Here is a 27,972-nt window from a genome sequence, read left to right on the forward strand (position 1 = left end):
TTATTATCATTTTATTCACGGATTTTCCACAGTTTATCACAAATAATTAATTCAAACTTTTCACAGTCCAGTGCCATCCATTTAACTGTGAAACAGAATGGGATGCCTCAACATATGGGTTACAAATGGAGACACCAAAAGTTTGTCTTGAATGCAAGCTGAAACAGAGAAATGTGTTTTGATGTGAGATTTCAACCACAAAATTGCCTTACATAAAATTGCTCATAAAAATAAGGAGGGACAAGCATCTTCAGTAAAAAGGAGGAAAAGCCATAGAAGTCTTAAAATTGCAGGGAAATGCCTTAGATGCCAAAATTACAGGGAGTAAAGGGTTTCACTTGGTTGAAGTAAAGAAATGGGAGTCCATGTTCCTAAGCATTTCTTTCCCACTTCTGCTGCTGATTCAGTTAATGTTGTTTAAAATAACTCATTTAACATCTCAAAAGTGAGAAATTCCCCTAGAAAATTATTGTGCTTCTTAATATTTGCAGATGCTTCTATGTAGTGTTTGCATACCTTTGGATGTAAAACAGTTCATCTGCACAAAGTGTAGTTATTTAAATGAAGGGTTATAAAGCAAATGCTATATGAAAGATTAGAGAAACAAAAAGCCTTTGCCGTGGACTTAGCGGAAAGTGTGAATCAGCAGTCTTTATTTACAGGGATTGAGCCTGGCTCCCATTTCAGCATAGTTATTTGCAGATGGGTTTAGCCAACAGGAAGGACAGGGACCACAGGAGAAAGGGTCTGTCAGAGTCATTTTCATCCACCTTTTATTGCCAATTTGTGCAGATGAAAGACAGAAGCAGCACCATTTCCTCTCTGAATTTGTAGCATGGTTTCTGATGTGCCAATCATATTAAAATTAAACCCAAAGCTACTGCCATGTTCTGAGATTCCTGCTAGTCCCTGGGGGAGGACAGCATATGTTTCCTACAGTTTTCCTGCTATTTCCTTGGTTGCTTCAGTATGCTACATGCAGTTTATAAGCTAATGTTTATACTTCCATTCCCTTCCTCACTGACCCTTTCCTCCCAAGACAAATCCATCTTTATTGATGTTATTGGCAGGTTTTTTCCTATTTGAACCTTTTGCTGGACTTCTGGTCCTTTCCATGGCAGCTTGACCAACTCTCATTAAAATGCTGCCCTGAGGGAAATCCCTGCTCTTCTGCTACATTCTTTTTCATTATTAAGAGTCACTTTCAATCAAGCAACACCTTGTAATGGTATTTGAATTTTTGCCTGCCAAACAGAGATGATGGTAGGAAGAACATTAGGAAATTTTAGCCTCTGTCATATAATGTGGCCTTTATGCCTAAAGTAGTTCAAATGGTTTTGATGTGAGATTTCAGAAGATTTTCCCTATTTAAACAATTCTAATGGTTTCCCTACAGGCTGTAGCTTCTGAAGTTGCAAGATGCTGCATCATTGCAGAGGTCACTGAGAGAGAGCTTTCCTCAATTTAATGAGAAATCGGTGACCCTGACCTTCCACTTTCGTTCTGCTACCATATGAATGTTTTCATTAAATATTGCTGCTGTTACAAATAATTGCACTCCCAACAGCGGCAGTTTCTGCAACAGGAATAGCCAGGAATACTGGACATGCAGAAGACGTTGTTGTTCCAGACACACAGCATACAAGGAGCGTCAACAAAACCCATCCTGAGAGTTTTACAGACAGAATGCTGCATATTTAGATAACCATTTCTGCCTTTAGCCAGTGTCAGACCCCACTTATTTTCATTGTTCCTTGATATCATCTGCATTGAGGTCTAGTGCTGAAAAGCCCAATGAAAGATGGGCTATTTGTAGAATTGTCATATATAGAAAGCTGTATGTGACTGCTGATGCACGAGATGGTTTCTGTGCTGCTGTAAAACCAGACCTGATCCTGCTCCATCTGGTATATCGTGATTCTGAACCTCTGTGCATAGTTCACAGTAATGTCAACAAAACCCCTGAAGGCTTATGTAGAGACATGGTTTAATATAGAGTTTGCTGCTTGACCTTTATCTTTATGACCTTTTCAAAATAAATGGGCATTGGAATTCCAGACGATCTCTTTTTTAATGCATAACATCCACTCTCTCCCAGACAAAAAAAAAGAGAGGGAGAGCAGATAAAGTTCGGCTATAGTGTCCTGTCTGCCTAACTTTGCACCTTAATTATATATGCTTTAGGTAGCTGTTTAAGTTCTTGAGTTATCAGATCCAAGGGAGGAAGATGCCACGGAGGCAGGAAAGTCATCTTCCACTGACGGACTGGAGAGGAACAGGATACTTGGGTGATTGTTTGTTTCTTTAATTGGGAATAGTTGAGATGTCATACCTGGTTTCTCTTTTCAGACTGCATTCAATACCATTCTCAATTCAGGCACTTCCCACTGTGTGAAAGACATAAGCATAAGTTGTATCAGTTTACAATTTATTTAGTCATGAATAAGAAACTAATTTTCAATGGGAACTCCCAAATAAGTCAGAGACCTTTATTTGTACCAGGTAAATTGAGCCCTTTCTGTTTTTTCCTTTGTTACTGATGGGAATGGTGGGATGAATAGTTTTAACACTGGAGCTAAGCTGCATGGTGCTAGTCTTTGCTTAAGTGGCATGTTGCACAACATCTCTCTGGTTCCCCAAACAGTCCTCCCTCTATCTTTGCTTCCTCCCCCAGCCTGTGCCTTTATAACAGCAGCCAAGCTTTGAAACCACATCAGCACTTTTTACCAAGCGTGCTTAAGTGCCAATAATTTTAATATCTATTAATTTTAGTTAATCGTCCATTTAATTCATAGTGCTACAAGTTTTCATTAAAGTCAAAAACATGTATCTCCCTAGCCTTCTTTGAATAATATTCTCTGAGAGCTATCTAAAATACTTTCCTGATTTCTTTCTTGCTTTTTATGCCCTTGCTTTCAGCTTCTTAGCAGCAAACTCAAGGCTTTGAGTCTTTACAGTAGTTTTATCTAAAATTCAGAGTCTGCATTACTTTCTTCTTAACATTATATAGTACATAAAAGAATAAATATTTGCCTGTCATTTTACTAATATTTATTATGTTATGATTAAAAAAATCTGTAGTTGAAATTTTGGTTTTTGAGGCAGTCTTTGAGTTTATTTCATCTTCTTTGAAACAAAAGAAATGAAAATTTTGGCTTTTCTTCTTTTTCTGAAAATTCTAGAGGTACTTTAGCCTCACCTCTGAGTTTCAGGGTGAATTAGTTTCCTGTGTTTGCTCTGACTCTCTTCCCTGAGCAATGTGACAGTTGTAGCAATTGGTCCCATTTATCATCACTGTTCACTGCTGTCAGCTTTTTTGGGACAAGACAAGTGCAAAAATGTGGTTTAGAGGACTGTTCTCTAAATCAGATCATTTCCTCTATTTCTTTTCTCTATTTGTTCATAATGGCATGGGTGGGCCAAATGAGTCTTGTGTGAGGATAGCCATATATCGTGGCTCTATTAAGTTTGAACACAAAATATTGTGGGCTGTTTGCTACCTGCCAGTGAAGGAAGAGTCCTGCTAGGTTTTAGCAGTGCTTGAATTGGGGATGTCCTCCAGAGCTCAGTGTGATCCATCTTTGCATCTAAGACTGAACAAGTCTGATTCTCTGCAGTCTTCGATATTTCTGAGGCAGTATTCAATCCCAGCCTCTTTGATCGTCCCACTGGAAAATACAGAAAAAGGTCCTCATATGGGACTCGTTTGCCTACAGATCCTCCAGATTTGCTGACATGTTTTCTTCTCAGAGGAGAAAATGATTTTTCCCAGCAGCATGATCATCCTAAAGTGTGTATAAGCAACTGATAGGAACATAGGGACGCTCCGCATCGTACCAAAAAGGAACCACTTCTAGGAAAAGCCCTACCGAAAAAATTACCTGCTTGCAGCAAAATGCAATATAAGAAGAATATGCTTGAAATTAAAAACCCCAACACTGAAATTAGAAAGGGACAGAGATGCAGAGCCCACATCCTGTGGGAATGCAGGATCTGGATTGTGTCTTGCCTTAGGCAAATTATTCAGCCGACCCCCAGAAATCCCTTTTGACAGTTCAAGTTTTCCTTGGCACCTCTCTTGTTAGCCTCACAAAGTTCAGTGGTTTGGGGCTTCTTAGGTATCTTTTTTATAAGAAGGAAAATCAGTTCTTTGCAAAGTATACGGGATTTTGTCAGAAGAAAAATTTTTATAGTGACTCTGAAGCCAAAAAATAAGCTAAGAACAAAGGTAAAAGTCCAGGTTCAGACAGAAAATGTAACCAACTCTGTACCAAGTACACAACTTAGAGTCTGTTGGCTCAGAGGTGTCTCAGTTCAATTTCCTGAGATCTCTTACTTAACTGTACTATACCATCTGTTAAACTGAAAATAAAGACTCTATCTTCTAGAGAGTTGTAGTGAGGGCCAGTTAATAAGATCTTTTGTACCAGGGGCTGTTTCTACAGCTGTACCAAAAGCAGCTGGAATTGGAAAATCATATATAAACTATAACACACTATTAGATGACATTAAAGTTGCTAGTTCTAAAAGTTACTAATTCTAAAAATGTAATGGTTTTGCAAAAGCATTAAGATCAACCTCAAGAAAGTAAGGGTGGGAATCATCTCACTGAAGTTTAGGTGTCTGAAGTGTAGACGTAACTATCTGCTAGCTGATTTTGGGAATCTTAACAATCAATTGGAGAGAAAAAGTGGATGAATTTTTTTCTGGATGAATTTTTACCATTCAAACACGATAAGTCTTCTCATCCAAGGACAGCATTTAAAGTAGATGTGGACTTTTCATAAAATCTTATTCAATGTGCTTCAGTCTAATCAGATTATTTTAAGGGAAGTCTTTAAACTGTATTGAAGATGTATCAGCATTACATTTTAGCCTGAAATGATACCAGAGACAACAGCTAATCCACATCTCTCTGGGGTTATTCAGTATTAAAATGCTTTCTCAGGACAACCTGTCTAGCCAGATTGTCAGTGCAATCATCTTGCTTTCTTTGTCACTGATTTTCCCAAAGTGCCTGAGGAACTCGCCATGTATTATCTTAATTTGAAATATTTCTTTCCTAATGCAATTGCAAGCACATTAGCAAAGACAGCTTCTACGTATCTTGTATCTGAAAGCAGGGTTTAGTAGACAGTAAAAAGGAAAGCATGTGCCAAATGCTGGAAAGTGGAATAAGTAATTAAAATTCACATTAATAAAACTGAGCAGCTGAACAAAATGCCATCATCCTTAGCCCTCTTTCATCTGAAGATTGTGATCAAAGAAACTATTAACTGGACAATAGTAAAATTGTTAAAACTGATGGTGTGGCAGCTTGTGGCACTGCAGACAAGCTCCCTTCCAAAAGATTGGTACAGACAAAATGTCAAGCTTTCAGAAACAGCCTCCAGCACCCCAGAAGCCAGCACCTTCTCAGCTGTCACCTCCTAGGGCCTCAGCCTCCAACCTCTCCATGGGCACCTTCGGATGGAAGTGGTTTCATGTGGAGTTCCCAGCTGCAAGAGTTTTAAAGAGAAGACTCCTGTTTGTTTTTACATAAGAATGATACCTCTCTCTTACTGCAACTCAGCACCTGTCTTTCAAAATGACTGTGGTGAATGCTTCTAATAGGCCTTGCATAGACTTAACTTCATAGTAGGCCTTGCATAGACTTAAAACATCTGTAAGACTCTAAATGTTTAACTTCTATAGCATTTTTATGTAATTCATTAATTCATCAGTGTTTAGTGCAGCTTCAGAAACATTTATCATATGAGGTCCTGTTTGGAGTGTATACAGAGGTCGAGGAGCAGCACAAACCATTTGCAGACTGCTTCTTGTACTGCAGATGAGAGGCAGGACCCAATATCTCAGGCAGTATTCCCAGAAGTTCATCCAGCTGTGTGGTTCTTCATCTGACCATTGTCTGTTAAAATGTAGAAGACTGAATCATGAATAATTCAGGGTTTCACTCCAAAATAGATTATAATCACAAATCTCACAGCAGGATGTTCTCTGATCCATCTCTGCCTCAGTGTTTGATGCAATTTCTGCCTTGTTTAATAGAAAACGATTCAATGTAAAATGAACTGCATTGCCTGGTTAGTTACAGGCTGGGGTAGCTGGCAACCAAGATTAATTTGTTTGTCACTAGACCATTTTGGAAGATGTGAATAATGTATAAAAAATTCACATGATGGATTCAGTTCTTCTTTTAGGGGAAGAGTATGCTTCACTTAATGGAAGTGGCTTGAAGAAGTTGGTCTATTTGCAACAGACTATGTGGTGCCCTGAAAACCCAGCTCTGAGGCAGCAGAAGGTCATTTAAAACATTTATTGCTAATCCTTCCATGTTACTTCTTGGAAGTTTTAAAGGCAGGTTTTTTTGGAAGTGTGTGCCAGTTGATAGCATATAATTTTTGATTGCTCATTAAGATGGTTATTAAGCATCTCAAAGTATAGACTTGCACTTTGTTTTCATGGTTATCAGTATGAAACATTCTCTTTGTGAAGTGCCTACTGTCCCAAGGCTAGTTTCATTTCAGCTGAGATTTCCTTGCATGAATCTCAAGCTCTTTTCTTCAAAGGAGGTTTTCATGGTGCAATTTTTCTCAAGTAAATTAATTTAAAACATTAATTGGGAGAAAGAAACTTTTTCTTCCAGACTAACTTAAAAAAAAAAAAAAGAGCACTGAAGATATAATCAATGTCCAAATACCTTGCTATTGCTTAAATATCAAGCAGAGCTAGCAGAATAAGGGCAAGGAGTAAGCAATGTTTCTATCTGCGATAAATGACAACAGGACAATGTTTTCCTGGAAAACCACAACTTCATCTATTAGGCTTAGATCTGTATGTATGTACATACATCTGTTCAACATATGGAAATCTGATGGCACATCTGAAATTACTACATTTGGATCACTTCAGTGGCCAGAAGTTCACCAATACTTCCTTTCCTCTGCAGCAGTCACCTGCATTATTATTTTTCCTTCCATTGTCTTCTATCCATCTCTGAATGTCTTTCAAGGCAAAAATGGACAGAGCAGTGCTTCTTCCACCTTCCTCTTTCTTTGCAATAGCTTGTGCAAGAGGTAGAAGTGAGGCTTCCTTCACATTAAGGAATTCAGGGGCTGTGATTTTGCTGTGTTACCTCCTAATCTTCAGCTTCTTCAAATGCCAGAACATTCTTCTCTCAGTAAATGCATGACTGCTTCTGAGAATAATGCCAGTTCCTGTTCAGCAAACCATGCAGATGGGAGAGCATGGAAGACTCTTCTCTATTCAGTCCCCAGCCCTAAAATTTTCAGAGCCATTTTGTGACACTACCAGCCATTCACATATATCTCTCTTTATATATATTTCACCAGAGCTAAGTCAGTAGGATGGATATTTTTCTACCTGTGGACCTCATCTCAAGAGCTTTCAGCAGCTGTCACACAAGTCTCATAACCAGTGGGGTTTGAAAGGTTTTCTGTCTCTGTGGAGCAGGGTTGGCATTGAATTGCTGTGTTATGAATATAGCTTAACAGTTTGTCTGTCAGCAGTGTTGTGTCCCACCTCTCCCTGTCCCTAGCCTCCAAAAATTTCAGACTCAACTAATACTAAATTACACTTCATAGATGAGTAAGCAAGAAAACAGCTTATCAGCAGGGAGTGTGTGCTGCGCTTTTGAAAATAATGAGTGGTTCAAATTCATAAACTGTAGCTGTGGCTGACAAATCTTGTAACCCTTCAATCTGAAATTATATTTGAGGTTATATTATTTATAGCCTTATTTTACTTGTTAATAGATTTTTTTCTTTTCTTTCTTATACTCAGTACTCAGGAGGATTTTCTCACTGCTACAGCATTCAGTGTGTGACAGGAAAAGGGGATGTTGGTATTAGAACAGTGCTTTGTGAGAGGTTTTTTGTACTGGAAAGAATTTATGTTGTGTATCCTGTCAAATCTATTTGAATAATTCTTAAAACACTGGAAGGATTTTACCTTTGCTGCCAGTAATTATCATTGTCCGTGGTATTAACATAACAAATCTGTATTTGCATTTCTAAAATTGATTATAATTGTAATTTTTAAAAACTCAGATGATGGTATTTGCACCCAGAAGTATCAGTGAGGATTTCCTGAAAATAAAATTTGTAGAATAAAGCCCTCTTGAAATGACTTTTATACAAAAAGATAATTATTCTTGTTCGTTATTTAAACCACAAGGGCATACATCTTAGGGGCTTATAGCCATTTGATTTTTTTTATAGATTCAGCTGTAGTTTACTTAAATGTACTGCTAGATTTTTATTCTTTCTTTTTGGCAATGCATTCCAGTGATACCTGCTTTTCAATATCCACACTGTGCTTTGAAATATAAATAACTTATGAACAAAGAGGTATCACTAGATGTACTGTGTGTGCTAAGAGAGGCCATTAAGATGGATGACACTAAACAGACACGCCCACTTTTAGGAATACTTGCAATGGAAGTTTTCAAGAAATGGCTAATTTGATTGTGTTTTTGTGCAACAATTAGGAGGGAATTACGATAGTTCTTTCGACGCCTATAAGGGAGTGGGCACGATTGTCATTGCAAAGCCCTTGGACGCAGAGCAGAGGTCAATGTATAACATGACTGTGGAGGTCACCGATGGAACAAACATTGCCACAACTCAGGTAGAATATCACATTCCTTTCTTGGCAAGTTATTCATTTGTTGCTGGAATGTATATGCTATAAAAGTTATTAATTTTTCCATTCAGGTGAAACCTCATCCTTTGAGAGCACCAATAACTGATGGAGGGGATATTTTTCAGAGCCTTTCCATCTGGCTGTAAAGAATCGGCTGTTGAATGTTTCAAAGCATTATTTCTCCTTTTGTTCTCTTCCTGCTCACATGAAAGTAATTTGCCTTCCTCCAGCTGAGGGAGTCCCTATCACAGGCAGCAAAGCCTAGATTTTGACAATTGCATCTCCCCATAACGGTCCAAAATACAATAGTGCTTCCATGGTGTCAGGGAATATTGCTATTGATTGTGTTAAATGGAGTTTATACCTCTCATCCTCCGAAGACCCAAAAGTGGGACGCAAGATCAATTGTTCAGAAAAGAAATTGTTCAGAGGCAAAACTTAAAATTCAAAGAATCCTTCCTTTAGTGTCACTGCCTGTGATTACACTATCTTCTGCAAAGCAGCCCTGCTGAACCTTTTAAAGCCGGGCATGCTTATCAGGCTCCTTGCCTTTAAAGTTGGGTCCGATAAATGTGATGGGCTGGGGCAATGCTGGCTCTGACACATCTTTGTAGGAGACACCCTGATGCAGAGCCCAGGTATCTGTTCAGTGAGAACCAGCCTGGAATTGGGTCATGGCACAAGGACAGGGACTCTGAGGTCCCAGGGACGCCAGGAAGACTTCAAGCAGCAAAATCCTTTTATATGAGGTAGACTTGTGGGCTGTGCATTACTTAGGGCCTGAAATTACATCTGAGTTACTCCCCAAGTATAAATAAAAAAAAATAGGTTTGTTATGTTATTTCCTTTTTTATAATTCAGAAGGAAAGCCTGAACATTTTTATGTTTACATATATGCATGCACATGCAGATGCTTCTGTTGTACCTTGCCTTTTTGCTCAAATGCTTTGGATGTAAATCTGTATTCAGTGAGTCACAACACCAGCTTTCCTAAGAAATTGCTAAATCATTGAGTGCTTTCTCAGTCTGAATTCATGCTGTTTATACCCCAGCCCTAAAAGGTCTGATATTTTCTCCCAATAATCTCCCCTTGGTAAGAAAACATCAGCTGATAGTAAGTTAGGTGGTAGGAAATCCAATGTTTTCACTGTCAGTTCCAGAATTAATTGCATCTGCTAAAAACATCCCTTAACTTTAAGCTTGATTATATTTGGCCCATGTTCCCTGTTATGCCTTTCTCTGCTCAATTAAGGAACTCTTTAAAAAACACTATTTTCTCCCCAGGAAGGCACTTACTCACAGTACTCAAATCACCTCCCAGTCTTCCGGTAGACAGGCAAAGGAGAATGACTGACCTCTTTATGTTCCCTTTCCATAAGGCATTTTCTTCAACTCTTGAGTAGTTTTTGGGGGTTTTTTTTATGCTGTTTTTTAATCTTGGCTACACTCTTAGTCCACATTTTAGATGGTGTTGAATGCCTAATGTGACCTTTTTTCTTTCTTGCAAACATTTCAGCCAAAAAAATATTAAAAAGCTTAGGGAATTTCAAACATGCTGGATTAAAGTAATTTCTCTTTTCATGGATATTGTGTTTATTGTTTCTGCTGCTTTTGATTTAATAAATTGACCTATATAACAGTCCTCAAAACCTAGTTGGATGAAACCCTTACATTTTTAATTAAAACATATGGTAAAAACATATTTCAGTAAAGCTGTTGCGTTCTAAAAGAAGCCTGAGCATTCTTTTTAACAGCGATGTGACCCATTTAGGAATGTAAGATAGTCTCAGATTGCAAGAGTGTGGCATTAATAATCACTGGTGTGTACAGACCCTTCCCTCCCCCACCTTCTCTCTGTGTGGATACTGTTTAATTTTTAATGGTGACCAAGGCATCTGAGCATGTGTTTCTTTTGGTCTTGACAGCAGAGATTTCAGAAGTGATTATTATCTGAAAACTGACGGAATGATGGCCTTCGTATTTATTGCTCCATTGTGCAAAGGTTTCCTACTTTATTTCTGGCTGTACTTTGGAGCCTTTGATTAGCTTCCTCATCTTAATTTTCTCTTAGGAAAATAATAAAAAAATATAATACTGATTGGTTTAATTTAAAAATGTCATAGAATAGATCATTTATTGATAGCTCTCAGTGGCCTTAGAATTCTGAGTTTTGACAAAACAACATTTTAACTATTTTGTTCTATGTACATAGTTCCACCTGCATTTTTGACTGTAGCTGCAGGACATTATGGTAGAAGACAAAGCAGGTATAAAGCAATTTTGAATAACAATAAAATAATTCAAAGGCCCCCTCAAAGTATGGTGGTTTATTAGGAAACAGCTGATGATGACCATGTGCAATGGAACACTCTTGCTTTTTATTCCACTCCAGCTGTTTTCCTTTATCTCTTCTTTTGTCTATTACACAGTTGGAGGTGGTAAAATACAGCATAAAAATGCCGAAGATTTTTGTTTGGGTAACGTGATCCCTGGCATGGACTTGGTGAAGTTTCTTCAGCAGTGTTCCTGCATGCCTTAAACTCCAGTGAAGTGTTCACTTCCTTCATGCCTTACTGTGCACATGGTTCATTACTGTACCATGAGAGGAAGGAAATAATTTTGATTTAAAAGTTACATCTGTTGTAATAATGGTTCACTGTTGCGAAAAGAGGCAAAAAGAACATAAGGAGTGCTAACCAAAAAAAAAAGTTGCAAACTTTCTTTGTAACTAAAAGCCTACTTGTTTTGGGCATGATCAAGGTTTCGAAAAGAAATACAGTCTCCAAAGTGAGTACCAAAGTGCCAGGACCTGTTGAGCCACTCCCACTCACCATGCTGCCCATCCATGTAAGCCTGAACCATCCAGCAGTTGGGATGGGAAGGGATGGAGAAGGAAAAATACAAAGAAATTTTGACTTGTTTGATTTATATATTTGAAGTGTAGGTATAAAACTTCAGTCATGGTGATTAACTTCTAGAATGGCTAAGTCTCCTGACTTAGCCAGGGAGAGCTTTTGCTTTTTCCCTTTCTTTTATCCATCATTGCTTGAGGCCATGCAGTCATTTATTAAAGGCTGAAGGAATACATTTGCTCCCAGTTCCCACGAAACACAACTCCTGCAGCTGCCGGGCGAGCTGTTGGCCTTGCAGAGGGGTTGGGGCTTCTGTATCCCCTGTGCTGGAGAGAGCTGGGGCAGTGGCTCTGTGCGGTGACTCTGCTCCCTGCCATGGCCATCACCTCCCTTTGGCCTGCAAAAGAGTTTGGTACCCTTGCTTGAGCAGAGAGAGGTCTCTCCCCACAAGGAATCATTTTAATGGCATCTACATGCCTACTCCTGCCACAATTCTGACTCTGAAACATGAGAAATTCTCCTGGTCATAAGTCAGGTTTATCCGAAATCCCTTTTTTTTATTGAACAACTCAGATCTTTTACACACAGGCACAACAGAGGAGTAGAATCACATTTATTTACTTATTTGTAGTGCATACTCTTGAGCTTTGTTAAAATACACCCAGAAGCAGAGTACGGGGGGGGGGGAATCATTGAACTATCATTTGAGTTATTATAATGTTTCACTTTTATTGAGAATGTTGTCCTAGCAGATAATTATATTTTTGTAAGAACAGCCTCTGGAATGAGGCTGTTCTACTCTATGAAAAAGATTATTTTGCTCCTTATTTTCCTGCCTCCTTCTTCTTTCTCATCATTGTAACTGCTATAGAAAAGATGCGCTAGAGCACGAAGGCTGTTGCCTCCAAGCTGGGAGGCAAAAGGCACTTGAGTTTCACTTATTGCAAAACCAGTAGAGTGGGCACTCAGGGGGTAACATGCACTTCCCTCTGAAGAGTTTTTGCAGATCCAGAGATGTTTGCTTACAATACCCTCTGCTGAAGCCAGCCAGACTGGAAGAACAGACAGAAGTTACTGCTCATTGCCCCTTTCTGTCTCCCCTTGCAGAAGGTTTTGGAATTTAATTTATTCTTGTGCTGAGGATTGACTTTTAACTCTGAGTTTCTGTCTCACCTTTCAGAGATCACCTTTTCTTTGCAACATTTTCTTAAGAGGAGCTGATCAGTCTCCCTGAGTGAGGGTGGTTCTCTTAAATGAATGGTGAAATGCTCTTCTTAGAGGACCATGGCCAAAGCGTAGATAAGACATTAGAGCCTGCCAGAAGCAATTCTGGGCTGTGGATTCTTCTAGGGCAGAAAAAGAGACATAGAGATTCAATTAAATTTTTCACTTTTGCTCTGTTGAACATTTCCTCCAAACTGTAACCACTCCTTGATTTTTTTTATTTTTTTTTTTTACATCCAGTAATCTCAGCACTGCCTTGCCTGTGAAGCAAAGATTTTTCTTTCAATTTTAACATATTACAAAGAACACAGTAAAATAAAAATAACTAGCCACTGATGTTGGTAGGGAAACTGAATTTTTATGTTAAAGTTGGAGTTTGGAGGAAAGAAAAACTTGCAGGAAGTAGAAAATAAAGCTATGTGGTATCACTGTTGAAAGCAGTATTAAAATAGGTTTCAAAACCTGTGCAGAAGTGTAACCTCAGTTTAAATAATTCAAGTACTTAATAGGTTGTACTACAACACGGTGCCCAGACCAAGCAATTAGCCAAGCAGATTCTTCCAGCTTCAAATGCCTGTAAAGCAGCTGCTGGCATTTACCCAGCTTCACTCAAATATGTCTGTGCCTAAACCAAAGGTATTTGTTATGGGCAACATTAAAAACAGCTTTGGAGATACTTCCTGCATTAGATTTTGTCCTGCTTTGATTTGATTGTATTTCTCTAGGCCTTTCACTTACTTATTTTGAGTACAAAGTCTTTGCTAATGCTCTGAGTGCTACTTTGCCTAATTTGTAATCTTGGAGGGCTGTGATTCCTTTATTTGAAACTTGTTTTAACTGTGGGAAATAGGAAGTGAGCAGGGAGAAGCAAATCTTTTATAGTGAGGAGCTTGTTCAGACTATAAATTAGGCTCAACACAATGGCCACAGAAGGAGGCAAGCCTGCCTTTCTGAAGCCCACAATGCACTGGAAAAGATATGGGCTTTCAAGAAGAACCAGGCAGAGACTGGGTTGCTGCATGTTGGCTTTATGAGCGTGGAAAAAAAGACTTGCAGCTAATGTTTGTCAATGAAAAGCAGTTCAGTCAGCAGTCCTGAGCAGTTGTCAGCAAAGAGGAATCCCTACATAGCGGCCAACAAATAGTAAACATTTACATTCGTCACCTTTTGGAGATGTGTTGGGAAACATTTAAAGCCTGGCTTTGATTGTGCACAATGGGTATTGTCACAGCTTAACACCCTGGGCACCTAAGCAGTAATAAAGGATATTTATGCCACACAGCTCATTCTTGCCATATCTTCCATTTGGGAATAAATATGTAGAAAATATTGAATTACACAGGCATTGGGAGTCTTTGAGTCACTTCAGTAGTGTGGCTCTTGATTTGAGGTGAAAGATAGATTTAGACCAGATTTAGATTTAGATTTAGATTCAGATTTAGATTTAGATTCAGATTCAGATTTAGACTTAGACCAGCTGGCTAAAGCATAAGACTTCAAGGACCCTTTTGCTGACCCTTTTGAAGTCAGTGGAAATTTGCCAATAGTTCCACAATTTTATGCCTGAGGTTGGCAGCCATGAAATTAATTTGAGAAACTTTCGTCATATTAACAATCTGGTGGCACTCAGTTTACTCAGCTTCATGTATGTTTGTAGGTTCAGGTTTTCTGTGAGCCTGGTGTTCATGTCAGTGTCACATTTTCCTTCCTATCTTTTTAAGTAACATCTTACTAGAAGTTATCCTGCTGGAGTAGCAAATCTGCATAGGAAGAATGGCATTTTAAGGTGACCTAATAAAAGGGGTGTGGCTCAAAAATAAGCTGAAAACACCTTCCCCAGCTTTACCACTGCACTTCACCTGGGATTTGGTAACCTTGTTGCAGGGCATTGTTTTCCTGGGCAAAATACAGGGATGATAGTCACTTGCTCCTCAGAAATGTTGGAAGAACTAAGGGACTAATAGCTATTCTAAATGGGACTAAAACTCCATTTTCTTTTACCTGGTTTTGTTTAAAGTAACTCCCAAGACAGCTCAATTTTTAAGAACATTAAAGAATTCCATTTATAGGTTTAACAGAGCTCTGTATAATCAGTATTCCCATATATAACTTAACTTTCTTTTGTTGCAAGGAAAATACAACCCCCTCTATTAAAGGAGAGAAATGTTAAAATTACATTTGACTCTCGGGGATTTTGAGGGACAGCTGAGAAAAATTAGAAATACTCTTAACTGCTTAAATAGAAGAAATTGTGAATCAATAATGACTTCTTTATTCATTAGCATTTCTAACCCATCGCCTTCCGTCTCCAGATGGAAGTGGCTGTTGAAGTGCAAAGTATGTAATAAATAATGTGTATTTCAATGCAGATCACTTGACAAATCATTAAAATACTGGCACCTCTAGGGAGGAAGATGCCTGCCACTTAAACAGGCACTTGATCAGTCTTACAGTAGATTTGAAGTGAAAGAGAGAAAAGAAAAAGAAAGAAAAATTATGGGGTTTTTTTGGCAATGATCAAAGCAATTTTAAGTGCATAGCTCCCTGTAAATTTGATGACAGTGAATGAGGGCCTCAATTTTTTTATCTTTTCTCCCTCCATGCCTTGCACTCCCCAAGCATGATTATGTCCGTATGTGTGTGAGGGCACATAGCTTACACCTTTTTCAGTGGGAAGAAATGCTGCTCTGAGAATCCATGCTTAATTTGCATGGTCTCATGGATTACCCTTGGTCTCTGATGCTGATCCAGTCCCACCCTGTTCAGTTTGGGTAGTCTAGTAAAGGCAAAAATCATGGAGCCATGGCTTGGACAGTCATAGTGGAAAACTTGGGATGGATAAACCTTTATGCCCTCTTCTGCTTTCTCTGTTTGCCAGTGATCCCAAAAGGCATTAGATATCATAGGAAATGAATCACTGCTCTGGAATGATTATATACCATGCAAACAAAATAGCGTGTCACTTCTGTAGCACAACTTTTAAGATGCATTGTTTCTGTACATTTCTTTTTATCACCTTCCAGAGCAGCTTCAGATTGCACACACCAATTTTAAAAATAAATTCACAGATATAAGCCTGTCCCTCACATGGAAGCTTCCTTGTTCACATTAGCCTGTGCTGTACTAGCATCAGCAGAATCAAGCACTCTTGGTGTTTTCAATGCATTTGAAAAGTTTTTACTTCTCTGTTGGACTGTCTGAAATGATACTTGACAAAGTTTTTGGTCATGAATGAAAAACAAAATAAATTATCTGTGTTGATACCAGTCATGTTATAGTGGTACCTGTCAAGGACTGAGAATATCGAAACTGCTCAAGAAAATTTCTCTAAGTATCAAATACTGATTATCCCCAACTCCTATTGCTTACACTAAAAAAGTGGTTCAGCATTGGCTCTGTGTCCCATTATATTAGAGTTCAAGACTTTAATCTTCTCCACAGGCTTTCTTTCATATGTTACAACTGGTTTCTTCACAAATTTTTAAAACACAGATTTGGGTGGGTTTTTTTCCTCAGTCAGATCAGAAACATGTTTGATATATTACAGCAACAATAAAAGTATAAAAAGCTAAGTAACTCTTCATCTTTATTATAGGCCTAGCAATGTGTATTTCCCCCCAATTTTATTGCTATCTGTCCAAGACTGAAGCATAACTTAATATAGGCTTCACTCTGGTGTGCCATAATCTGGTGAAAATGAAATTGTATGGAATGCAAGTCTTATGCCATTTAACTTACTGAGCATTTTATTTCAGCTGTCTTTTGAACAGTTCCCAGGCTAGTTCATTACAACTGCTTCTTACAACTGCTCATGTTCCTTCTGGTAATGTATTCTGCAAACCCTCCCACATATCATGGAAATCTAAAGTTTCATTTCTCTCTGAGGCCAACATCTGTTTGTGCAATATTGCAGTCAAAGTATAGCTGTATTTTTCTTCTGTTAAGAAAGTAGGGGTGAACAGGGCTGGATCAAGCAAAACAATAAAGTACTTGCTTAAAAGAGAGCCAAGTAACAAAGCAACAAAGAAAATATAATGAGTGATGGGTCAGGTCTCCTAGTCCAACCAAAGAGTCCTGTGTGTTGCCTTTCCCAAGTCATTAATTGGACCATTTCTTATTTCAAAGCCTTTGAATAAAAAGATTGTTCCGTTTTACTTGCTGTAAAATTAGGTTGTGCTCTCACAGGCATATTCTGGAAAAAACACTTTTTGTTTCTAGCACTGTAAAAGAGTCAACTCTTCAGATTTCAGCTTTCAGTTTTACACAGTTTGTCAAAGGTTTTGCTGCCACACTACCCACAGCAATCTATGGCATACAAAGTCTGGAAAGCACATTTTCCCCAGGGAGTGACTTCTCCAATGGCAAAACCCACAAAATGTCGTCAGAGCGACACATGCATAACATAACTATGAAAAGCAAAGCTTGGAAAATAGTGATTCTTATTATTTATCAGAGTCAGCCTGTGATATATTGAAATGGGTGTAATAGGCAGCAAGAGCAGCACCCTGGCCTGCTCTCCCGCTCTCCCGGTTTCCTTAAGGATCAATACAGAAGCTTTAAAGACAGATTTGAAGCAAGGAGCAAAGCATTCATTCATATTTTTAGTGTTCTATCATTCATAAACCTCAACAAAAAGGAGACAAATAGGTGTTGGAGGGGGAAGTGAATTAGTTGACAATAAAGACAGCCATCACTGGCAAAGGAAGAGCAAGGATGTAACAAAAAAAATAATCCTTCTGTGTCACCAGTGCCCTGAGATCAGCTGTCCTGGGTGGTACGCATTGATCTGTGTGAGGTGTGCTGGTGTGGCAGTGAGGTTGAGTTTCCTGTGTCCACCTCAAGTGGTGTAAGAGCAATCTGAGGGGTCTCAGCAACTTGAAATCTCCACTGCTGTCACCATTTGACGTTGCCAGTAAGCCCCAATTCAATATACTGGGCAGAAAAGAGAGGATTTAGCTGAATCTTGATTGTGTAAAAAGCAGATTTAAGCAACGTGAAAAGGATTATTTTATAGCTTTATTAGTAGTGAAGGGGAAAGGAAATTATATAATAGTTCTAGAAGTTCCTTGTAACCAAGGCAGTTACAAGGGAGGACAAAACCTTTCCTTGTGACCATTGTAGAAGTACTTTCCAATCTACAGATTCTGAAAATATGGGCTTCTTCATCAGGCTCTGAGTAGGTCTTACATTTAGGAACATTTTACTTCCAAAGACAAATCCTTTCCATTTCTTTTGATCTGAAAAATAAGAATTTAATATTAAATAATGTTTCTCAGTCCCATCATGCAGCAGCATAACATCTTCAGCCATTCAAAGTAAATTGCATTTCTCTAGGTGCTTATTCAGTAGTCTGACTGGACCTCAATAACTTCAAATGTCCTTTTTTATTAACTGTAGGTTCTTATCAAAGTGTTGGACAACAATGATAATGGCCCAGAATTCTCTCAGCCAAGCTACGATGTCACCATTTCAGAGGACATCCTCCCTGATACTGAAATTCTGCAAATTGAAGCTATAGACAGAGATGAAAAGCACAAGCTGAGCTACACTATTCACAGCAGCATCGACACAGTCAGCATGAGGAAATTCAGAATTGATCCCAACACCGGGGTTCTCTATACGGCTGAGAGATTAGACCACGAAGCTCAAGATAAGCACATCCTTAATGTCATGGTAAGAATGCAGTCATGGCTGCTTCAGGGACATGCATGGAGTAGGCTTCTCTTGAGTGAAGGACTCAGTGCAATAAGTAGCCACTAATTTAATCTTGCCTGCCCTGCTGTGTATTTATTTCACAGTTTTTATTTTGGCTTTTTGGGAAACTTTATTGTGAATCCATTGTATGGAATGAGATATGATTCTTTATCTCAAGGGAGAGCAAGCAGGTAATTATTTAATCTCTCTCTCCCTCAAGGTAATTTTCAGAGTTTCTGAAGTGAGGCTGAAAGTTATTTGAGAAGTTATTTACTGGGAGATAACTGCTTTCTTGTCATGGAGAATGCCACAGCCTTTCTGAGTACAAGCCTCATTTATATATTACTTTTATAGACTTATTTCAGTACATAAACTGCTGATATACAAAACAGCTTTCCTTTATCTACATTTCCAAATCTTTGGGCATGCAGAAAAAAGTTAATTACCAATTTTTGCTTGGTGTGTCTAGACTACAGGACATAAATCTGTCTGTTTTCAAGTGAAGATTGTATATTATGGACATAATTTTTTAAAAAACAAAACAAAACAAAACAAAAAAAAAAAAAAAAAAAAAAAAAAAAACAAACAAAATTGTGTTAGTTTAAACATTGTTTAAACATTGGAGTCCACTATTTTCTTTAACTACTTAAGACTTCTGCAGCAGAGGCCTTATAAGAAACTACTCGTGGTGTGTTAGGTACAGGGGCAGCTTTGGCAGGGCACCCTTGGAAGCAAAAAGCTGCTGTGAGATGCAGCAAGGAGCAGCTGAATGTGGTCTCTGCTCGCAGAGTAAAATGTTGCAAGTCCTTTGCCAAGCAGACTAAGAAATAGCTATAAACTAGCTATAAACTAAGAAATAGCTATAAACTGAATAACAGAAACACATAGCCAAGAGAGGTAATTCTCTGGTGCTTGGTTTTGATCTCCACCTAATACAATAGGTCTTTTCCTCTGTTTAAGAAGAACCAAAATTTTCAGGAGATAGTGGTGGCAGGATTATCAGTGAAGCACTGCTGAGGTGTTTTGGGTGGGATTGAGACAGGTGTGGTAACTTACACCTCTGTTGACAGTTACCAGCATTTCATAAAATGATTCCTGCTCTGTTTACTGTTGATATGATCATCTATGTATATAATCATGAAGTAGTCCATTGGCAGCTACAAGCACTAGACAGACATGCCTGTATGATGTAAAGAAGGCAATAGCAAGATAAAGGCATGACCATTCAGCAAATATTGATAAAAAAGGAAATTCTTGCAGATCTCTACCAAAATTTAAGATCTCATGTGGTTGCCACTTCAAAAATTCATGTCATGATGAGTTAGTTGCAATGCACTTTCTCACAAGTGAAAAAAAATGTCACTAACTTCTTTCCTGTTTCTTTGATCTGTCGTCCCGTGTGTGAATTTATTTCAGACTGCTCTTTGGGACAAATGGACTTTTTTACTGTACTAAATAGAACTGAAAGTAGTATTCACACTCAGATGAGTAATATTTGTGAAGTTTTACTAGATGACTGTCAAATTGTGTTTTATGCTCTTGTTCTATAGGTCCGAGATCAAGAATTCCCTTACAGAAGAAACCTGGCCAGAGTCATCATAAATGTGGAAGACTCCAATGACCACAGTCCCTACTTCACCAGCCCGTTGTATGAAGCCTCGGTGTTTGAGTCAGCAGCAGTTGGATCAGCAGTGTTGCAGGTCACAGCTCTGGACAAAGACAAAGGAGAAAATGCAGAGCTTATCTATACTATTGAAGCAGGTTAGGACCGAGCCCAAAAATGAAGGATCATGGATCATGCCAGACACACAACAGTGATGTAATGGTCATCTGTCTTGACACACAACTCAGCTTCTTTGGTCTACTTTCTCCTGTACAGATGGGCAAAGGAGACACCTTGTTGTTGTTGTTGTTTTGTTGGGTTTTTTTTAAATTTTATTCTGAAGCTACTATACCCAAAACCTTTCAGAACAATCTCATTCTGGAACAGGTTGCCCGAGAGAGGTTATGGAGTCTCCTTCTCTGGAGATGTCAAAACTCCACAGGATCTTGTGCAATCTGCTGTAGGTGAACCTGTTCTAGCAGGAAGATTGGACCAGATGCTCTCCGGTGGTCCCTTTCTAGTCTAGGCATTCTGTTATTCTGTGGCTGTTTCATTTTTACCAGGTGGCTACAGAGCCTGTTACCTCTAAGTCATTGGGTCAAAGCCATCACAGAAGATAGTTATTCAAAACTGCAGCCAGTGACTTGTTTTCAGGGTTCTGGTTTCAGACTAGTGTATAGTGGATCCTCCATAAAAAAAAATGCCACAACAGCTGTTATGTCCTGATATCTTTGCCAGTGTTCAGACCAGAGAAGCACAGACTAAGAACAGGGCTATGATAAAACTTCTGCCATAGCATTTTAATGGCACAAGGTCTCTTTGAAACTAAGAGAGGGCATGATGATACCAGATGAAAATTGCTTTTGCAGTTAAATGCTGTATATTTACATTCAGCACATAATCTATACCAGCAAAAGCATTCTTCTGCTGGTGCAACAGAGCAGAATATCTCTGACACACGACAATGAATGTAGGTTTCTCTGGGTCACATGAGCCTGAAGTTAAGAATTATCTTCGAGGGAAACCGTTGACAGATATATAAGAGGGGGATGCCTGGAAAAAGAGAGAAAAGAATTAGAAATTTGTGACCTTAGAATTTTGTAATGTTTTATTTCTACTTAGGGGGTTTTACTCATAATATGAATCTTTCCACTTTAACATTAGCAAAACTTGAAACTTTTATTTCCATAAAAAGAAGTCACAGGCACTTCAGATTATACTCATATTAGGCAGATCACAAGCCTTTACCAGCATTAGGCTCTGATCCTACTGGATCATTATTTATTCCTATATTATTATAAAGACTTGTTCCCAGCTAGGATAGCTCATGTCAATTAGGAACAGGCTAAATGACAAATAAGTAATGACACAAGAATATCTACACCATCTCATACTGATTTAGCTTCATATAATAAAAGCTCACACCTTAAATTAGGATGATATAACCTGAAGTTTAGAGAAGACCCAAGGAAGATTTTTTCTGTCATTATCTTGTATGCTCTGTGGAAGGAGATTACCTTCAGCAAACCAGAAGGTGAAGTCTTTTGCAGCTGAAAATATTGAACTTAGAATGAGGAAGATGTTAGCACTCCAAAGCAAATATTTCCTTTATGCACTGCATTTGTTCTTAGCAGTTATTTCTCAGCATTCTCAAGTGGCCTTTAACTTAAATTAGGGGCAATCTTACATGTGCCCAAACAGGAAAACGCTGTCCTTATGGAACAAATTCTGAGCAGACTAGATCAAGTTCCTGGGGCAATATTTTTCAAGACTATTCCTAGCTTTTTCCTGACACCTTATTACTATTATGGATTCCCAATCATCTAGAGGTGCCACCACAATGTAAAGAGCATCCTGACATCTAAGGAGTATTTTTCCAATTACACTGGTAATAGAATCCTACATGATTCAGGCAGGAAAATATTATTATTAGAAAAGATGCTTTAGCTATTAGATGATTTCTAGAGACTCTCTTTTTCATTACAGCCTGTTTCTGCTTTCATCATGAGCTCTTTCTGCAATGTCAGACCTCAAACTTCCATTTACTGTAAGCCTCACACTCCTCCAGTTTCATTATCCATAGATGTCCCAATCTCAGGTGCCTCAAAATTCAGTATTCTGCTGCTGAATATGATTTATAAAATGTGCAGTTGAGGATATTGATTTTAACTGCAGAATTCAAATTGTACACAGCCCTTTGATTCAGGGGGATTACTTACCACATCTTACGGTACTCTGAAGAGAGCAATTGGTAAAGAAAGTAGTTTTTGTGTAATTTCATAAGAAATTCCTAAAGGAGAAGAACAAGCTCTTGCCTTGCAGGAGGCAGTCAGTGGCTCAAAATTATTTGTATTAGCAAGCACTGACAAAATAACAGCAGCAGCATTTGTAGTGTCTGTAAATGTGACAGATGCCATTATTTTTATGAGAATTTGTAGCTCTGGAAGAATCTCACCTCCTGGGTGAATAGCACAACTTCGGTTTAGCTAGTAAACTTTACTGATCTGAAACAAAGGATATAAATAGAAAACCATTACCAGTATTGAACTGCATAGAGTAGTATGTAGCTTAAATTAGCCTCCTGAATTTACATCACATAGTGAATCATATCTTAAAAATAGTTCACATTACCTCACTTCATTTAGGATTTCATGTATTTAGGCATTCCAGCTACAGCTTACATGTTTATTGCTCTGTGTGCAGCACCTGTAACAATCACTTAAAAAACCCTCTCTTGTGTATCACCTGAGATATATTTCTCTCTCAGCCTTGAATGGATGCTTGACTGTAGATTGAAAACAGTTCTAGATTTGAAGATGTGAATTACAATAGAGGGAACATGGTATAGTGATTGAGATTGCTGTAACTCAGTATATGCTGTTTGTATTTAGAATCAAAATCAGGAAAAGAGTTTGTATGCTTATATATGCCATTTATATTTGCAGCACTTCCTTCAAGCAAGCACTCAGTAAAACAGCAAAATAAGGATTGCCAATTAAAGGTGATCTGTAATTACAGGGTAGGAATACATGCAGAAAGTTTTAAATCTGTTTTACTGAAGAAGAGATTGGCAAAAAGACTCGAAAGAAGTAAAGGCCCCCAAAAAGTTCTCTGATCCAAACTTACTGTTTTCACCTTCATGCAGTCAGTGATATCCGTGCTTTCATGTTGTAACAGACATTTCATGACATTTTCTACTAAATCTCATTCATCTGGATTCATCCTCCTCAGAGATCATATGATAAAACTCTGTGCCACAAGACGCTTGAATCTTTTTTCTATGCTATTTGCTCTGTTGTATTTTTTCTAAATGCCACTTTAAACTTTTTATACTCAGTTCTTTGACTCTTGAACTACTGTAATCTCCTGTATGGTTTCTTAATATCCCATTCAATTAGGAGCCTGAGTTGTTATCCATTAGTCATGTAATTGGCTTATTAGCCTCTGATCTCATTTCTTTGCCTTAGGTGTACATGTATTTGACTAATTTCTGTAATTTAGGGATGCTTTTCCTTACTTCAGTAGGAGTAATGTGCATGCAGTTCTTGCTCTGATGCTGGTACTGAGAATCAAGATATAGAGGTAGCAACACCTGAGTTTCTGACACCTTGAATACCTATACCATCTACTGAGCTCTCTAATTAACAGAAAGAAAGGGTGAAAGGGCCTTCAAAGTTCTGTTACATTGGAGGTGGTTTTTTTTTTTATTTAGGTAACCTTTAAAATTGCAGCTTGTTGTTTCTGGTTTAGGTTATCATAAAGTGAGTCATATTTCATTTCTAATCTCATTCAATATCTTTGTTTTAGGAAACACGGGAAACACATTCAAGATTGAACCAGTTTTAGGCATCATTACATTACTCAAGGAGCCAGACTTAACCACAATGGGACAGTTTGTTTTGTCAGTCAAAGTGACTGATCAAGGCTCTCCAGCGCTGTCTGCAACAGCAATTGTGCGGATAACTGTGACGATGGCAGATAACTCCCACCCTAAGTTCACTCTAAAAGAATATCAAGCAGAGGTCAATGAAAATGTGGATATTGGTACTTCTGTCATTTCTCTCTCTGCAATCAGCCAGTCCACATTAGTTTATGAGGTTAAAGATGGCAATGTTGATGGAGTCTTCACTATAAACCCATATTCTGGAGTGATCACCAGTCAAAAGTCCCTTGATTATGAACGTGCTTCCTCCTATCAGCTCATCGTACAGGCAACAAATATGGCAGGCATGGCATCAAATGCCACTGTGAACATTCAGATTGTTGATGAAAATGACAACCCTCCAGTTTTTCTCTTCTCTCAGTACTCGGGCAGCATAAGCGAGGCTGCTCCTGTGAACAGCGTGGTCCGCAGTGCAAATAACAGTCCCCTGGTGATACGTGCCACTGATGCTGACAGCAACCAGAACGCTTTGCTTGTCTACCAGATTGTGGAATCAACTGCAAAAAAGTATTTCACGGTAGATTCCAGCACAGGTGCAATCAGAACAATTGCAAATTTAGATCATGAAACAATAGCCCACTTCCACTTCCATGTTCATGTTAGGGACAGTGGGAATCCCCAGCTTACAGCAGAGAGCCCAGTTGAAGTGACCATTGAGGTAACTGATGTCAATGACAACCCACCAGTCTTCAGCCAGGCCGTGTTTGAGACAGTCTTGCTCCTGCCCACGTATACTGGTGTTGAGGTTCTCAAAGTCAAAGCTTCAGACCCAGATTCAGAGATCCCTCCAGAATTAACATTTAGTATAATTGAAGGCAATATGGACCATTTTTTAATTGACTCAAGCACAGGGGTACTCACCATTAAAAACAATAGTCTCTCCAAAGACCATTATATGCTAATAGTAAGAGTATCTGATGGAAAATTTTATAGTACTGCTATGGTGACAATAATGGTAAAAGAAGCGATGGATAGTGGACTCCATTTCACACAAAATTTTTATTCCACTTCTATATCAGAAAACAGCACCAATATCACAAAGATCGCCGTGGTGAATGCTGTTGGCAACCGCCTCAACGAGCCTTTGAAATACAGCATATTAAACCCAGGAAACAAATTTAAAATCAAATCCACCTCAGGAGTCATTCAGACCACTGGCATCCCCTTTGACCGAGAGGAACAGGAGCTGTATGAGCTGGTGGTGGAAGCAAGCCGTGAGCTAGATCACCTCCGTGTTGCTCGAGTTGTGGTGAGAGTTTATATTGAGGACATAAATGACAATGCCCCGGTGTTTGTAGGGCTTCCATACTACGCTGCTGTGCAGGTCGATGCTGAGCCTGGCACCCTGATATATCGAGTGACAGCTATTGATAAAGACAAGGGTGACAATGGCGAGGTGTCATACCTGCTGAAGGAAGACTATGGACATTTTGAAATTGACAGAGGATCTGGCAGTGTCACTTTAAAGGAAGCCTTCAATTCTGATTTGTCTAATATAGAGTACTTGGTTGTCATTCTTGCCAAAGATGGTGGTAACCCATCACTGTCTGCGTCGGTAGAGCTCCCCATTACTATTGTTAACAAAGCAATGCCTGTGTTTGACAAGCCCTTCTATACAGCTTCCGTGAATGAAGATGTAGAAATGCACATGCCAATTTTAAGCATAAATGCAACCAGTCCAGAAGGCCAGGGTATCATTTATATCATTGTTGATGGAGATCCCTACAACCAGTTTAATATCGACTTTGATACTGGAGTTCTGAGTGTCATCAGCCCACTGGACTATGAAATAAATTCTCTTTTCAAGCTGATGGTGCGAGCCAGTGATGCTCTCACTGGCGCTCGCGCTGAGGTGACCGTGGACTTGATTGTTAATGACGTTAATGATAATCCTCCCGTTTTTGATCAGTCAGCTTATAACGCTACTCTGTCTGAAGCTTCTTTGATTGGGACTCCTGTGCTGCAGGTTGTTGCTACTGATGCTGACTCTGACAATAACAAGATTGTACAGTATCAGATAGTGCAGGACACCTTTAACAGCACTGACTATTTCCATATAGACAGCAGCAGTGGCCTTATTTTGACAGCCCGAATGCTGGATCATGAACTCATACAGCAGTGCAGCTTGAAAGTCAGAGCAACTGATAATGGGTTCCCACCTCTGAGCAGCGAGGTTCTTGTTAGTATCTCAATAACAGATATGAATGACAACCCTCCAGTTTTTAACCAGTTAATATATGAATCGTACGTGAGCGAACTGGCACCTCGGGGTCATTTTGTGACTTGTGTACAGGCTTCTGATGCTGACAGCTCTGATTTTGACAGACTGGAGTACAGCATCCTATCAGGAAATGATCGGACCAGTTTCATTATGGACAGCAAGAGCGGTGTTATCACTCTTTCCAACCACCGCAAGCAGAGGATGGAGCCCATGTACAGCCTGAACGTCTCTGTGTCCGACGGGCTGTTCACCAGCACGGCTCAGGTGCACATTCAAATCCTTGGGGCCAACCTCTACAGCCCTGTGTTCTCACAGAGTATTTATGTTGCAGAGGTTAGAGAAAACGCTGCCCCTGGAACGAAGGTAATCCATGTGAAGGCAACAGATGGGGATTCAGGTGTATATGGCCAGATCAGCTACTCCATAATAAATGACTTCGCCAAGGACCGATTTTTGATTGATGCAAATGGGCAGATTCTGACAACTGAGAGGTTAGACCGTGAGAACCCGCTGGAAAGTGACATTGATATATTCTTGAGAGCCCTTGATGGAGGTGGCAGGACTACGTTTTGCACTGTGAGAGTGATAGTAGTGGATGAGAATGACAATGCTCCCAAATTTATGACAGTCGAATACAGAGCAAGTGTCAAAGCAGATGTTGGGAAAGGTTACTTGGTGACCCAAGTGCAAGCAGTAGATCCAGATGATGGAGCCAATTCCAGAATTACCTATTCTCTGTATAGTGAAGCGTCTGTTTCAGTAGCTGATCTGCTTGAAATTGATCCAGATAATGGATGGATGGTCACCAAGGGTAGCTTTAACCAACTGAAAAACACTGTTCTGTCATTCTTTGTCAAAGCAGTCGATGGTGGCATTCCTGTAAAGCATTCCCTCATTCCTGTCTACATCCATGTTTTACCACCAGAAACCATTTTGCCTTCTTTTTCTCAACCCCAGTATTCTTTCACCGTGGCAGAAGACACCCTCATAGGCAGTACTATTGACATTCTGCATGTTTTGCCCAATCAGGGTGCTTTGTATAGCACAGTTAATGGTGAGCTATCTGCAAACAACAAAGACGGGGTTTTCATCATAGAGAAGGACACAGGGCTCATAAAATTGGATAAGAGGCTTGACCACGAAATAAATTCCGCCTTCCACTTCAAAGTTGCGGCCACAATTCAGTTAGACAAAGTAGACATTGTGCTGACTGTGGATGTGGAGGTGAAGGTGCTGGATGTCAATGACAACAAGCCTGTGTTTGAAGCAGCTAGCTATGATGCTGTAATAATGGAAGGCATGCCTATAGGAACAAAACTCATGCAAGTCAAAGCGGTCGATGCAGACTCGAGTGCGAACGGGCAGGTCACGTACACGCTTGCGGTGGAATCGGAGCTGCAGAAGATCACAGAAGCATTCACCATTGATAGCAACAGTGGCTGGATCAGTACACTGAAGGATCTGGACCACGAAAAGGATTCTGCTTTCACCTTTGCAGTGGTGGCCTCGGATCTGGGAGAAGCTTTGTCCTTGTCGTCAACCACCTTGGTCTCAGTTACTGTGACAGACATAAACGATAATGCGCCTATCTTTGAGCACGAGGTGTACAGGGGGTCGGTGAAGGAGAGTGACCCTCCAGGGGAAGTTGTGGCTGTTCTTAGCACCTGGGATGAAGACACATCTGATGTCAATCGGCAGGTTAGCTACCATATTACAGGTGAGAAACAGCTTGCATGCTTTCTTCCCATAACCATCTCACTGAAGAACTGTG

General features: G+C 39.3%; 1 protein-coding gene across 1 annotated transcript in view; it reads left to right on the forward strand.

Annotated features, from left to right (window-relative positions):
* Positions 1-27,972, forward strand: part of FAT3 (FAT atypical cadherin 3) — a 394,792-nt gene that overhangs the window by 293,684 nt on the left and 73,136 nt on the right. The window contains exons 8-11 of the mRNA XM_059466196.1: positions 8,510-8,649; positions 18,138-18,413; positions 19,985-20,195; positions 23,845-27,918. Coding sequence (XP_059322179.1) covers positions 8,510-8,649; positions 18,138-18,413; positions 19,985-20,195; positions 23,845-27,918 — 4,701 coding nt within the window. The remainder of the gene's footprint in view (positions 1-8,509; positions 8,650-18,137; positions 18,414-19,984; positions 20,196-23,844; positions 27,919-27,972) is intronic.

Source organism: Ammospiza nelsoni, chromosome 2 (genome assembly GCF_027579445.1).
Source record: "Ammospiza nelsoni isolate bAmmNel1 chromosome 2, bAmmNel1.pri, whole genome shotgun sequence".
Taxonomy (NCBI): domain Eukaryota; kingdom Metazoa; phylum Chordata; class Aves; order Passeriformes; family Passerellidae; genus Ammospiza; species Ammospiza nelsoni.